The sequence below is a fragment of the Pseudopipra pipra genome, chromosome 4 (assembly GCF_036250125.1).
Source record: "Pseudopipra pipra isolate bDixPip1 chromosome 4, bDixPip1.hap1, whole genome shotgun sequence".
NCBI lineage: Eukaryota > Metazoa > Chordata > Aves > Passeriformes > Pipridae > Pseudopipra > Pseudopipra pipra.
In genome coordinates, this window is record NC_087552.1 from 52,121,652 (window position 1) to 52,133,745 (window position 12,094).

The following is a 12,094-nucleotide window of genomic DNA, read 5'->3' on the forward strand; positions in this document are numbered from 1 at the left end:
GTTTAGCAGCAAACCTTAAAATAGTTTGTTTTACCACACTGATGCACCCAGGACTTTTGGTAGTATAGCTGTGTTCTGGACATGCAGGACAGTGTGTTCATATGTCTTTCCATTTTCTGTACCATTCAGTGTATTACAGAGGCACTAATTTAGAGGTAATCTGTACATGTTGGCAAGGAACTACTGCTGTCAGAAATGCCAATTTTGCTCCTCTAAATAGAGCAAATGCAGCATAAGTTCTCTCTACATGAGATGGATTGCCTGAGACCTTTATTGGCAAACTTAGTGGATGAGGACACTATGGGAAGTGACACTTTGGACAAATGGATCATGACTTTAAAGAACAGTATGATAGAATACTTAAGAGATTTTTGTATCACTAAAACCCCATTATTTGCTATTCTGGACTATTTTTCTTTACAGAATTTAACTGCATAAAATGTTTGCTGCTAATTCTGAATTCTCATTTTAATTCAAGTATTTAATGAAAATTTTCTCCATGATTATTTGTTCATTAATACAGATATGTCATGAAAGAATTTTTTTATTCATGATGCATTTGCTAAAACTGCAATCACATCCTTTTATTAACTTTTGAATTATGATAGAGAGAACACACTATTAACTTGAACTTTGCAACATTTGACCGTGAGCTATATTATCCCAATAGTAGTTTGATTCATTGGTTTCTGCATGAAGCAAAACTCTCTTAAGGAGTCAAGGTGGATTTGCTTAGGTAAAATCTGTGACATTTTTCTCTACTGGAAAAGGAATACAATAAGAGAAATACATGTTTAGAAGGACAAACTGCTTTCAAAAAGCATAGGTAATATCCCACTAACAAAGCAGCATAGTGGGTACTCAACTCTGAATATTTCTTTTTAAAATTCAGAAAAATTAGTAAGAATTTTTAATTAGGAATTACTAAGAATTAATTAGGAATAAAAAGAATTATTTTTAAAATTAGGAAGTATTATGAAAAACAGTTTCTTTCACTAGTTTGTACCTCCAGTATTATTTATTCTTTAAAGATTTAACGTGCTGGACTTCTAGTCTACTGTTGGAGGTTTGATGTGTCCAGCTATCCTAGATGAAGATCCTCCATCCAGTCATCAATTACAGACTTTAATTGGGGTGGGGGGCACATCACTAATCGGTTGCAGAAACGTCCTACACAGGGAAACAAATAGATGAGTAAGATCTTGAGATCATTATTAGTGGTAAGTGTTGTTCTGTTAAGTATTTGCATATATATGATGGAACATTGCTTGCGGTTTTTTGGATTTGTCTTTTCAGCTTTTTGGGGGTTTGGGTTTTTTGCTTTTCAGCAGGAAAAAAAAAGAAAAAAAAAGAAAAAAAAGAACTGCATTTGAACAAGAGTAACTGAAGGGAGAAGCAAAAAACTTTTTTTTCTTTTTTTTTTTTTTTTTTGCTGTTGCATGACAATGCAAGCAGGAATTACTACTTTAAAAAAAAAATCTGCTGGTGTGTGCTTCCTGTTCCAGTTTGTTTAGTCACAAGTCTGAATTAGATCTCTCTGTTGGTTGGTTTCGTTTACTATAAACAGGTCTTGTGCTTTGTTTCAATACATCAAAGCCCATAGCCAGGCACAGACAGGTAATGTAAAAGGGAGTGAGAAAGTTTACAGTCTTGCTTCATTGTTTCTTTAAGCCTTCCAGACAACGGTCAGAGGGATCACCCGGAGGTTAAAAGACGGCTTGGTTGATGTTTAGTTTTTGTTTGGTTGGTTTGATATTTTTTGTTTTTGTTTTGGTGGGGTTTTTTTTATAAGCTGGTTTATCTTTTTTCCTTTTTTAGAAACCACATGTAACTTTAGGTCAGAAAAGTGTAAAATGTGGCACTTCTTTAACCAGAGTTACCACTGCCTTGGGGTAACTGGATCAGGCAAAGGTATAGGCTCCTCTCCCTCCTATGCTGATGCCGGTGATGATGTCCTTCAGGTGAGTACCAGAGGTTTATTTTCTTTTCAAATATCTGTTTACCTGAAGGATGCAGATTGCTCAGAAGGGTATTTTCTCAAGACTGACATTGCCAAAAAAAAAAAAAATAAAATCACTGGTTTAGCTCTTTAAAGAAAAATGGGAATCACTCCGTCCCTCAGTATTTTGAGTAAAGGTGCTCTAAAAGTTTGCTTCTTTCCAGCCTTTGCATCTCTCCAGGTTTCCCTCTCTCTTTAGTCCTTTCGGGTGTTTTTTTGGTTTTTTGTTGTTTTTTTTTTTTTTTTAATCTGCCCTCTTAAAACAACAGGAATGCTGTACTGGCCCTCAGCCAGCCGAAGCTCAGCAAGCAGGGTAAAATTTCAGTTCAGATTTACGGGAAGGTGTTGGGAGTAAAAATCTGGTTTGGTGAGTTTAAGGCAGGGAGTAGTCAAGAGACAACCTTGCTACCGTGAGTGCGGAGAGAAAGAGAGGAGGAAGGGGGGAGGACTATAATAAAAACCACCCAGGCTGTGGATTACAGACCAATTTTTCCCCTGTCCGAATTTCCGTGCGTGTTCCTGAGCTCTTGCAGCCTTATCGAGTTTGTAGGCAGAAAGTCGGGTCTGGGGTGGAAGAGCTGTGCGGTGCCGGCAGGGAGCTCAGCGACCCCGCTCAGCGCCCTGGAATGTGCGGCTTAGGGCAGGGGCGAGCAGGGGCTTTGGCTTAGCTGGTACTAATTGCAAGTTTTAGTGCTCAAAAACTCTGTAAAAAAAAAAAAAAAAAAAAAAAAAAAAGAGCCAAGAGAGGGGGTTAACGTTGGGAGAGCTGGAGAGCTGTTGCTCCAAGCAGCAGTGCAAGGAGTTGCTCAACTCTCATTGAGCAGCGCGATAGGAAGGACAATGCGTTAGGTCGCTGCCCCAAAACGTTGCCGCTGCTGCGAATGGTGCTGGGCGCTGAGGTGGGCTCCAGGTAGGTGCTGTCGCTTTTCGGTTTGCTCCAGACTTGCTCTGTCCTTACCTGAGGATTGGATTGTCCTTTACTCTTCTGTGATTGGGTTGACAATGTAAGCAAACAGAAGCTCACTCAGAAAACACATTTAAAAGTATTTTTAGGGGGGGAAGGCAAATGGAGAGGACTGCAGAAGTTCTTGGTGAAGTTTTGTTGACTCTTTCCCAGTGACAGATTTCTGGTGATTCTGAAGAAAGCCGAGAGATGAGAGGCAGAAGCAGATATTAAATAAGGATAGAGTGAGAAGTGATTTGCAGATCTGAGAGTTTTAAATTAAAAGATGTATATTGCTCCCTGTCAAAGAAGAACCACAGCTTGATGTGCCTAATGTCTTTGGAGTCAATTTCGGAAGGAGTATTTTGTTTGTATGGCTGCTTCTTTTTGAACATTTAAAATACTGTATTTATACAGAACGCAGATCGGTGGTACAAGTGACAGGGAAGTGACAAGAGGGCTCTGAGGCTGTTCTCTGCCAGTCTGTTATAGACATTAGCATAAGAATGGAATCTTATCTGTGAAAAGTTTCTGAAGACCATTTAAAATCCATGTATCTGTCAGGAGGTCAAGCATCTTCTTCATGCTGAGATATGTGTGATTAGATGAGAAATACCAGGTCTCCTTATTCACATTAAAAGAAATAGCAGATTTTTTTAATTTTTTTTTTTTTTTTTTTTTTTTTTTTTTTTAGAGGTAAGGCTACACAGCTCATTTCTTCTTAGGAATGTAAAAGAAAACTCTTAGCTAAAGCCAAACTATTGTGATAGTTAAAGATGGGCTGGGACTTAACAGGTCGAAAAATCCCTCCTAAATGTTATCAGCTCAACTGGGCTGACCTGGCAAAGGGCAGGAGCATTAGACCGGGCTGAAATGAGCCGCCTGAGGCTAACGCAAGTTGAGTATCGATGCTCTTATGTGCCTCCTAGACTTTGCAAATGATAATTTGGACAAGCCTGCAATTATTCTTTACCAGTCGGGCCGAGTTCACATGATTCGAGAGGGGGAACTGGGCGCGTTTCGCAAGCGCGGCGGCCTCGGGAGGCCGCGGGACGGAGCGGGGGCTGCGCCCCGGACCCCGCGCCGCAGGTGCCGGGCCAGAGGGGGCGAGAGGTCACAGGCGGTGTTAAGCGGAGCCTGGTATACAGCTGGAAAACTGGAAAGCAGCATGTACTCTCAGAGAGCAAGGGGAGATAACGCCAGGAATGGGCCGCTTGGTGTCCGGCAGACTCGAAGCTAAAGCTAACAGACTGCTGTCTGGGAGATAAACCAAGAGACAAACACTCATTTTGCACATTCGTTCTCTCTCCCCCCACTCGGCGTATTCCCGTCCTGGGAGAGGTTGCTCTCCTGGCTTATTTCAGAGCTGTGCATCCTGCTGGAAGCCGAGGGCAGCTGCTCCCACCTCGCCTTCTCGCCCGGGGAGAACCCAGCCCCCTCCCCTCTTTTAGGGGTCCGACTTCTGAGACACATACTAAGAGTGGTTAGAGAAATATTTGGAGTTGACTGGCATGTAAATAGGGTTGTTAATAATTTCTGAGTGTCCCTGCTACAGCTGAGGATGCAAAATCTTTGTTTGAAGTTTTAGAAAGTAAAGAAATGAGCTGCCTTCAATACAACAGATTTTAAAAAGTTGAAAATCTTGGAATAAAAGTATTTAATATAAGCAGTGGAGATGGTAGAGCTTTCATGGCATACAGTTTCTATGGCAGTTTGGTCTGAAAACTTGACCTTGTGTGGCCCATGCCTGGCTGGCTTCAGCAGGGCTACCCCTGGCACTGTGGTCTGCTTTTGCAGTTTCCCACATTTTGGAATTTTGGTTTCCTCCACATGGCAGAGCCCCTTCACTTTGAGCTCTGTGAAATGTTACACGCTGTTACGTGAAAGCTGTGACACCATCTGACAGAAGGCAGAAGGGGTTTTTTTTTGCTTGTTAGGATATATTTTTCCCACTGTCAGCTCTTTCCCCCTGTAAAAATTAAGATCACTTGGGTAAAAAGCTAGAAATTATGCTTTTTTGGTAGCTGAATAAAAATATTTAATCCAAGCAACATAGATGTCAATTCTTGCTTCTACCATCATAGGCTTTTAGTGGCTCTGACAACAAATGAAGTTGATTTTTATGGTCATAAGTGAATACTGAATTCCTGGGTTCATTGGGTTGGCAATGCCATAGTCAAAATTTATTGATATCCTACAGCTAGAGAAGAAGATCTAGGGGTTACTCTGGAGTGGGTATGTGAGTACCTGTTGGTTTACCATAGGAGCCCACAGCACTGAGTGACAAACTCCAGCAGATGGTATACAACACCTATAGGTGAAAAAAACCCATAATCTTGGCTTTTTAATTCAAACTGCTGGCCCTGATCATATGTGCATAGCTTCCCAAAACAACATTGCTCTGTTTTATTGAGAAATTTAATAGGGGCAAGTATGTGCTCTTTGTGAAGAAACATTGCCACATCCTGTTCCTGTTGAAAAAAAAAAATCAATTACTTGGATGAACAAAAAGATCAGGTTTGCTTTGTAGCAAGGAAGCAGATCTGACAGATTAACTATGAAGAGTCTATCTCCATGCCTGTATACGGGTGCGTGTAGTTGCCTTTTTTGTCAAGAAGTTGAAATCTCCAAATTGCTGATGACCTAAACTCACAAATCCTTTATTAAATTGTAGTCACTTCAGAATTTCTTTCATAAGGGGACTTTTAAGTGCAATTTTCAAGGTTGTAAAACGAATCCTGTGAATGGAATATTTTTGTAGGCTCCTTTAGCAGAAGGAAGGGCTCTGACCTTTATCTTTTCAGTACGAGACCTAAAATAATATTTCTTTCTGCTGTTGTAATTTTTTTCAATAAAATGCTTCTGGGTACACCTAGCTCTTGCCAAGATCAGGAACATCTCAGTAGCCTTGCTGAGACAATGCAGGCTTTGTATAGCTATGGCTGGTGGGGTTTTGGTGACACAGTAAACTCAACAGAGCAAAGCAACTTCTTAGTAACTGCTAAGCTGACTACCTGATATTTGAGGGCATTTTTTGTCCTTTTGAGGCTTCTATTTGCCATGATCACGAGCAAGATTTTATTTGAAAAGGAGAAAGAGATTTCTCATATTTTTAAAGCGTGTTTTACATGCTAAGAGTCTGGATGTTATCTTTCACCTAGCTAGGTCATAAAGCTGAGACAAAATCAGCACAGACACGCTTATTTATCACGAGGTAGAAAGAAACTACAAATGCACAAGAATCCTCAACCAATAATGAGACAACAGAAACTTTCATCTGTTTCCAAAAGGGGAATGGCTTAACCAACCACTGACAACCAAAATACTTTCTATTATATTTGCCAATGTGAGGGCCATTGGGAGATTTACTCTGGAGAAGCAAAATGCCAAGTGATGTAGCTCAGGGTTTGCATTCATGTTTTGGCCTTTCGAGTACCTAATGGATGTGCTTGAGTTCTGCCCTTGAAATAAACTGAAATACTTCCTCTGCATTTTTATCTTTTATTAAAGAAACTTAGTAAGCTCTATCACAAGTCAGGGTGTAGGTTGAGTTTCAACAAGTTGAGTTCTCAGTAACATTCAAGATGCCATTAATGATTGCTGTGTCATAGACCTGGGATTCCTGACCTGGGTGTTTCTGCTGTGTGTGTACCTGCTCTGCAGGCAGAGCGGAAGGACTGTCACTGCCATGTGGGGTTTATGCATGAAATACCCGGTGAGAGGCAAGAAATGGATTAGATGTGGGTGGAGCACAAGGAAGTGGTGAGGGGGTCAGCTGGGTACAGAGTGAGCACAGCATGCCAGCAGACTGGCTGTTGTTGTACTATTTCGGCAGCAAGAGAAAGATTTTAGAAGGAATTTAGGAGAGGTGAGCAAAGTTCCTCTGCAGTTCTGACCAGGGAGGTAGTCCAAGGCAGGAATTATGAGGGAAAACAGAAAGGCACTTGTTGGGAAGCATAAAGCGGATGTTCAAAAGCTCCAAAAGGCACCCATTTGTGCTATTCAGCTCTGCCTGCCTCTGCAAGTGCTGTGCATAAGGACACCTTTTATTTTACTTGTTAGAGAATGGAAAGATGGTCAACAGGAGCACAAAAAAGGAATGCCACACTCAAAGCTATGAAAACAACCCTTGAAATAGTATTTTGAAGATGAAACAGTAGATCAAGATTGTAGATCAACAGCAGATCAGTTATGAAAGCAAAAGAAAGAATGTTGCCATTAATGAGCTAATGTGAGGGTGAGACCCCAGAGAAGTGTCTAAACTATGAGGGCAGATAGAGTAGCCAATGTCTTTGACATGCAAGTGGAAAGCATCAGCAGATCTTAGCTATACCTTGAAAGCAAGGCCGCCCAAATAAACACTGTGCCCTGCCTGCAAACAGAGCAGAAATGGTCTCTGTGGAAAGGAGAGAAAAGAGACTTTGAGTATCCCTTGAGAGTGGGGGTATTAGACACTGTTTAATGCATGCTGAGCTGGAAGCAATGGATAGTCTTTCACTCTTGCTATCAGAAAAACTGGGTTAGGGGCATTGGCTGGACTGGATAGTGTGGGGAAGCAAATTTAAGGAAATAGAAATGTAGGGAGAATTTGCAATTTAACTTGGTGGAAAGATAAGGGTTAAAAGCAAAAGAAAAAGCATCAGGGTTGATGGAGTGGAAATCACAGAAAGGCTGAATGGTGGGACATAATGAGGGAGGCTAATGGATGGTGTTGAATGGGACCACTTGAAGGTTAGTGCAGAGAAAATTCAGCAGTAGAGACCCTGGAGCCTGAACAGTGCATGGCAAATAAACAGGTTTGTCTAAATAAACAGGCTTGTTGTTGTTGTTGTTCGTGTGTTGTTGGGGTTTTTTGGGGGGGGAGAGGGAAGTGGGGGTTGTTTTGATATTTTTTTAGGAAAAGAAAAGGATCTGAGCAGCAGAGAATGGAATAGATGAGATGGATACAGCATGACAGAGGGGTGATATGGGTCATCAGCATAAATCAGCAACAGTGAAAAAAGAAAAACTGAGAATCAAAACCGGAAGAGGAAGGTGATGGAGGAAGGGGAGGCATCTGCTGTGAAGGGAAGGAAGGAAATGAGAAGTGAGGGATCCTTGAAAAGAGGAGGAGGAGGAGGGATAGAGCAGGGAAAACATCAACTCACTGAGTCTGATCCCAGTTACGGAAAACGTGAGACAGAGGTACTTCATTAGGGTTTGAAAGCCATGCTCAAGATTTCAGAACCTGTAAGGAGGGGAGTATGAAGAGACTGTGGCTAACAGGTCTTTAAAGCTGAAGGGTGTGCTGGGGTGACAAACAGGTCATGAGGACTGAGCAGCAGGGTGCAGCCGAGGGAACTCTCCAGCTTGGGAAAGGAGTAAGAGCCAGAGCTGGGAAAAAAGGGATGAAAGACAAGGGGAGAAGACAGAGTCAAACACGAACATGCACGCAGGGACATGTCCTGTAGATGTTTCTGCAACAAAAGAGCACGTTCAGCTCACCTCAATAAAATATTAACATTATTACCATGACTTGAGGCCATGTCCATGTCATGTGCATGCTTCTGGCAGTAAAATTTCTGTTGACTGTGTATGCTGAAATTCCACCAGAGTTCATAAACTGCTATCCACATCCTAATGTGAGTGCGTCCCCACAGGAGGTGTTTCACTGTCATTAGTATTTCCTTAAAGGTAGCACTAATACAGTGCCTGAAGCTCACAGGAACATAGTCACAGGTAAAGCTGGAAGCAGAGGTAGACTTGATGGGTCAATGTATTCAAACTTTTGGGAGTACCATACAGTCTGTGGCTCTGGAAGAGGGACTCTGCCCTTGGCTTCTTGGCCTCGTGAAGAAAAGACAATGACTTGCTGAGAGCACATGTTCAGTGGAGGCACCCCTGTCTGGGTCAAGGAGATCTGAACATGCTTGTTGTTGCTGCCGTGTGTGGTGTCTTAGTCAGTGTTTACGAAGTGAATGGGAAGAGGAGATGATGCTGACAAGGTTGTCTGCTCACCCTGAGCAGCCAGGCCCAGGGTGGCTGCAGACATACCCAGCAGCGTTGCACAACCCCAGGGCCCAGAAGCAAGCTTCAACCTGGGCATGGCCCTAACAGGCCACAGTTGTCCTGCAAGGAAGGGGGAAAAAAAAGTGTTTTTCATAGAGGATAATTGTATTGAGCAATAATAAACAAAAAGGCTTCTACGTGCTTCTTACACATACTGAAGTTCCAAGTCTCAACTTACCTGTGTGAGTCACAGGTCAGACATGTGGGTGTAGAATAAATCTTCCTAAGCACCACAGGGGTGTCAAGGGGTGTCTGGGATGTCAGGAAAGTGCCCTGCCTCCTGTGGTGTATGATCGGTGGGAACAGGGTCCAAGATAGGCAACAGTTCCTGAACACTCCTGTGACTGTGCTGCTCTGCTCCTCTCTGCCTTGTAATGTGCCAGCCTGTGGCCCCTGGAGCCCCCACTGATGTTGGAAGGTCTTTTCTCTGATCTGTGTTTTGTCACAGATGGTTGCAGGTCCTTGTTGCAGAGACCATGGTCAGTCTTTATTTCTTCGGAAAGCTCTGGTTTTCTGCAGGTAGTCTGCAAGTTTACGTTTCTGGTAAGCAGCAAGACAGACTGGCAAACAGTTTCAGTTTTTACTGTCTGCTGACCTTATGAGTCTAAGTAGGAAAATTCCTGTTGAAATTCCTGTGCAAATTCCTGGCCATTCCCATGGCCACCTGTCTTGGTGAAAGTTTATCAGGTCACTGTCTGGTTGATATACGGGGCTCTGTATAAAACCTGCAGCTCTGAGGGATGTGGAATGTATTGCCAGAAGCTCTGAGTAGGTGCATTTAAGTATTGCTAAACTGGAGGTACAGGTGGCCTTGTCCATTGGCCTTTGTGTCAGAATGAAAAAAGCCCAGGGAAAGTGGTTTTCTCATAGAGCAGTTCCAGGGTTTTCCCGCCTTCCCCCCTCCACCTCCTCACCCTCCCCCTGTGTCCGTCCCCCCTCCACCTTTCCCATCTAGAGCATTATCTGGAGTTTTAACAGCATCTTTTTGATTCCTTTCATCTCCTAAAGATGAGTTTGTGGTGGTGTGCTAGTGGTAAGAGAGGCACCGTTGAAAGACGTTAGGGATTTGAAAGGCATTACCTGTGATTCTGCTGGCCCCTGGGCTATGGGATTGCTGAGAACAGGTTGCTGCCACTGTTGTGGTGTCCATCCCACTGGCCTTTACCAGGGAAACTGAAATATGAGCCAGATCCTGGCATTTCCATTTGTAGGTAGTTGATCTTTAAAAAAAATTATTTATATTTGTATATTTATATAAATATATAAAGAGTATATGCATTGTAGGTATCCATACAAATCAGTCTGTCAGTTACCATATTTACTTCTCTTTCAGGGGGATGATCTCAATGGGATCATTTTCCCCCACTGTGCCATAGTTTCCCCACTGAGAGACAGGAAGTATGTTTTTTTCCTCTCCTCCTGTGATACACTAGAAATACACCCTTGAGGGGTGCCACAAGAGACAAGTAGTTAAAGAATATACTGCATATATAGAAGAGGTAATAGGGATGTACCTTATTCTATCATGAAGCATCTCTCCCTCTATGTTTTCCAACTGACACAACAGGTTTTTATCTAAATAAATAAGTTGTGTAAAAAACACAGGGCGTCCAAGGAAAATTAATGCAAAACTGCTGATGGTGTGGTCTACTTACCTGTAATAAACCTAATTTTATGAAAAATACCCTGTATCTGTAAGCCTAGAAGGTTAGGTCTGCAATAAAGCTTCATACTGGTAATAGTGAAAATCAGTTAAAGACTACAGCTCTGTGAATGCTGCTGGTACCCAAAACAGGCACTGCACAGGGGATTTGAAAGCCAGATGTAAGTTCATAGTAACTTTGGACACACCGTCATGGTTTTAATACATAGGCAACCTGTATGTTCTCTTTTTCTTGTACTCCAAAGTAATCAGAAAGGGTCCTGCTGCAGTTTGGGAGCTGTAATCATGCCACTACAGGGTGGATATGAGGCTATCTGTCCCCTGTGCCCTAGGAATACCCACAAACAGGTTGGACAAGCCCTTTCCAGAGCTGAGGCCAGTGCAAAGAGGATTAGATAAGCTTGCTAGTTGCTGTTGTGCAAGTTTCTTTCAGAGTTCTGTGTTCAAAGCAAAACTTAGCCAAAGCCACAGAATCAAAACTCCTCTGTGGCTGGACTCCCTCCATATGGTGCAATACGGCCATCAGGAGCACTTACTGCTCGCTCACCACTTCCCCATCCTCTGATGTTCACCTTCACCTTCTGGCACTGGCACCAGTTTCTGGCGCTCTCCACTGGCTCTCTCTGTGTCAATCAGTGAGTTTGGGTCCGTGGTCGGGGATCAGTTTGCAAGGATGCAAAGTGAGTGGTCTGTGGAGCACCAGGGCTTATATAAGCTGGTTCAGAGCATTAGATAGCTGGATGCAGAGATGCTGAGACCATGGAAAACCAGAAGGGATGAACCCCCTACCTGCCAACATCAGGAGCTTTGAATGACAGGCAAGGGGAAGGAACCAGGCTTTCATATTCACTGCATTTCCACATTGTTTGAATCTGGGTTCCAGCCACCAAAATGCAGGAAGGGCTTATCTTCTGCCTGACCTCTGACAAGCAGGCACTGCTTCTGTGTCTTCTTAATCAAGCACCGTGACATGGACAATGTGAGATGAACAGCATTTTGTTGATCCTTCTATAGATCCAAACCACTTCTATCACGTCTTCTCTTCATCTAATCTTATTGGTTTCACGTTGCAATCCTTGCTGTGCTTCCCTATTTCCAAATCAAAGCACAATCTTTCTGCAAAAAAATCCAAAAGCTGTCTCTATTTTGAAACGTAGCCTGGTTTAAACAAAGAACATCAGGTAGTGGTTAACTCATCGGTTTGTTAATCCTTACTTGGAAAGTAACTGATGCCAAAATCATTGCTTTCTTAAAGCTCTTGCAAATGTCAATCACCATTAAGTGAAGGTTTCTTCTGAATTCACATTTACTGTTGTATGCATATGTGCAATAAGGTGTAGAACAAGCCAGGCAAGAAGTGAAAAGTATACGAATGACTGGTTTTGCAGGAAAAGCACCCGTATAAACTGAGGAAACCTGGGTTCACGTCCCTGCCTTTCCA

At 42.6% G+C, this 12,094-nt stretch overlaps 1 protein-coding gene across 2 annotated transcripts in view; it reads left to right on the forward strand.

The window, feature by feature from the left end:
- The first annotated feature begins 1,515 nt into the window (after window positions 1-1,515).
- The window catches only part of RBM47 (RNA binding motif protein 47), a 78,868-nt gene continuing 68,289 nt past the window's right edge, over window positions 1,516-12,094 (forward strand). The window contains exons 1-2 of one of the 2 annotated variants that reach the window (XM_064652973.1): window positions 1,516-1,617; window positions 1,819-1,961. In XM_064652973.1, the coding sequence (XP_064509043.1) occupies window positions 1,933-1,961 (29 nt within the window). In that variant the 5' untranslated portion in view covers window positions 1,516-1,617; window positions 1,819-1,932. Of the gene's footprint in view, window positions 1,618-1,818; window positions 1,962-2,769; window positions 2,910-12,094 lie in introns of those variants that run through there. The other variant, XM_064652974.1, reaches the window with a different exon arrangement.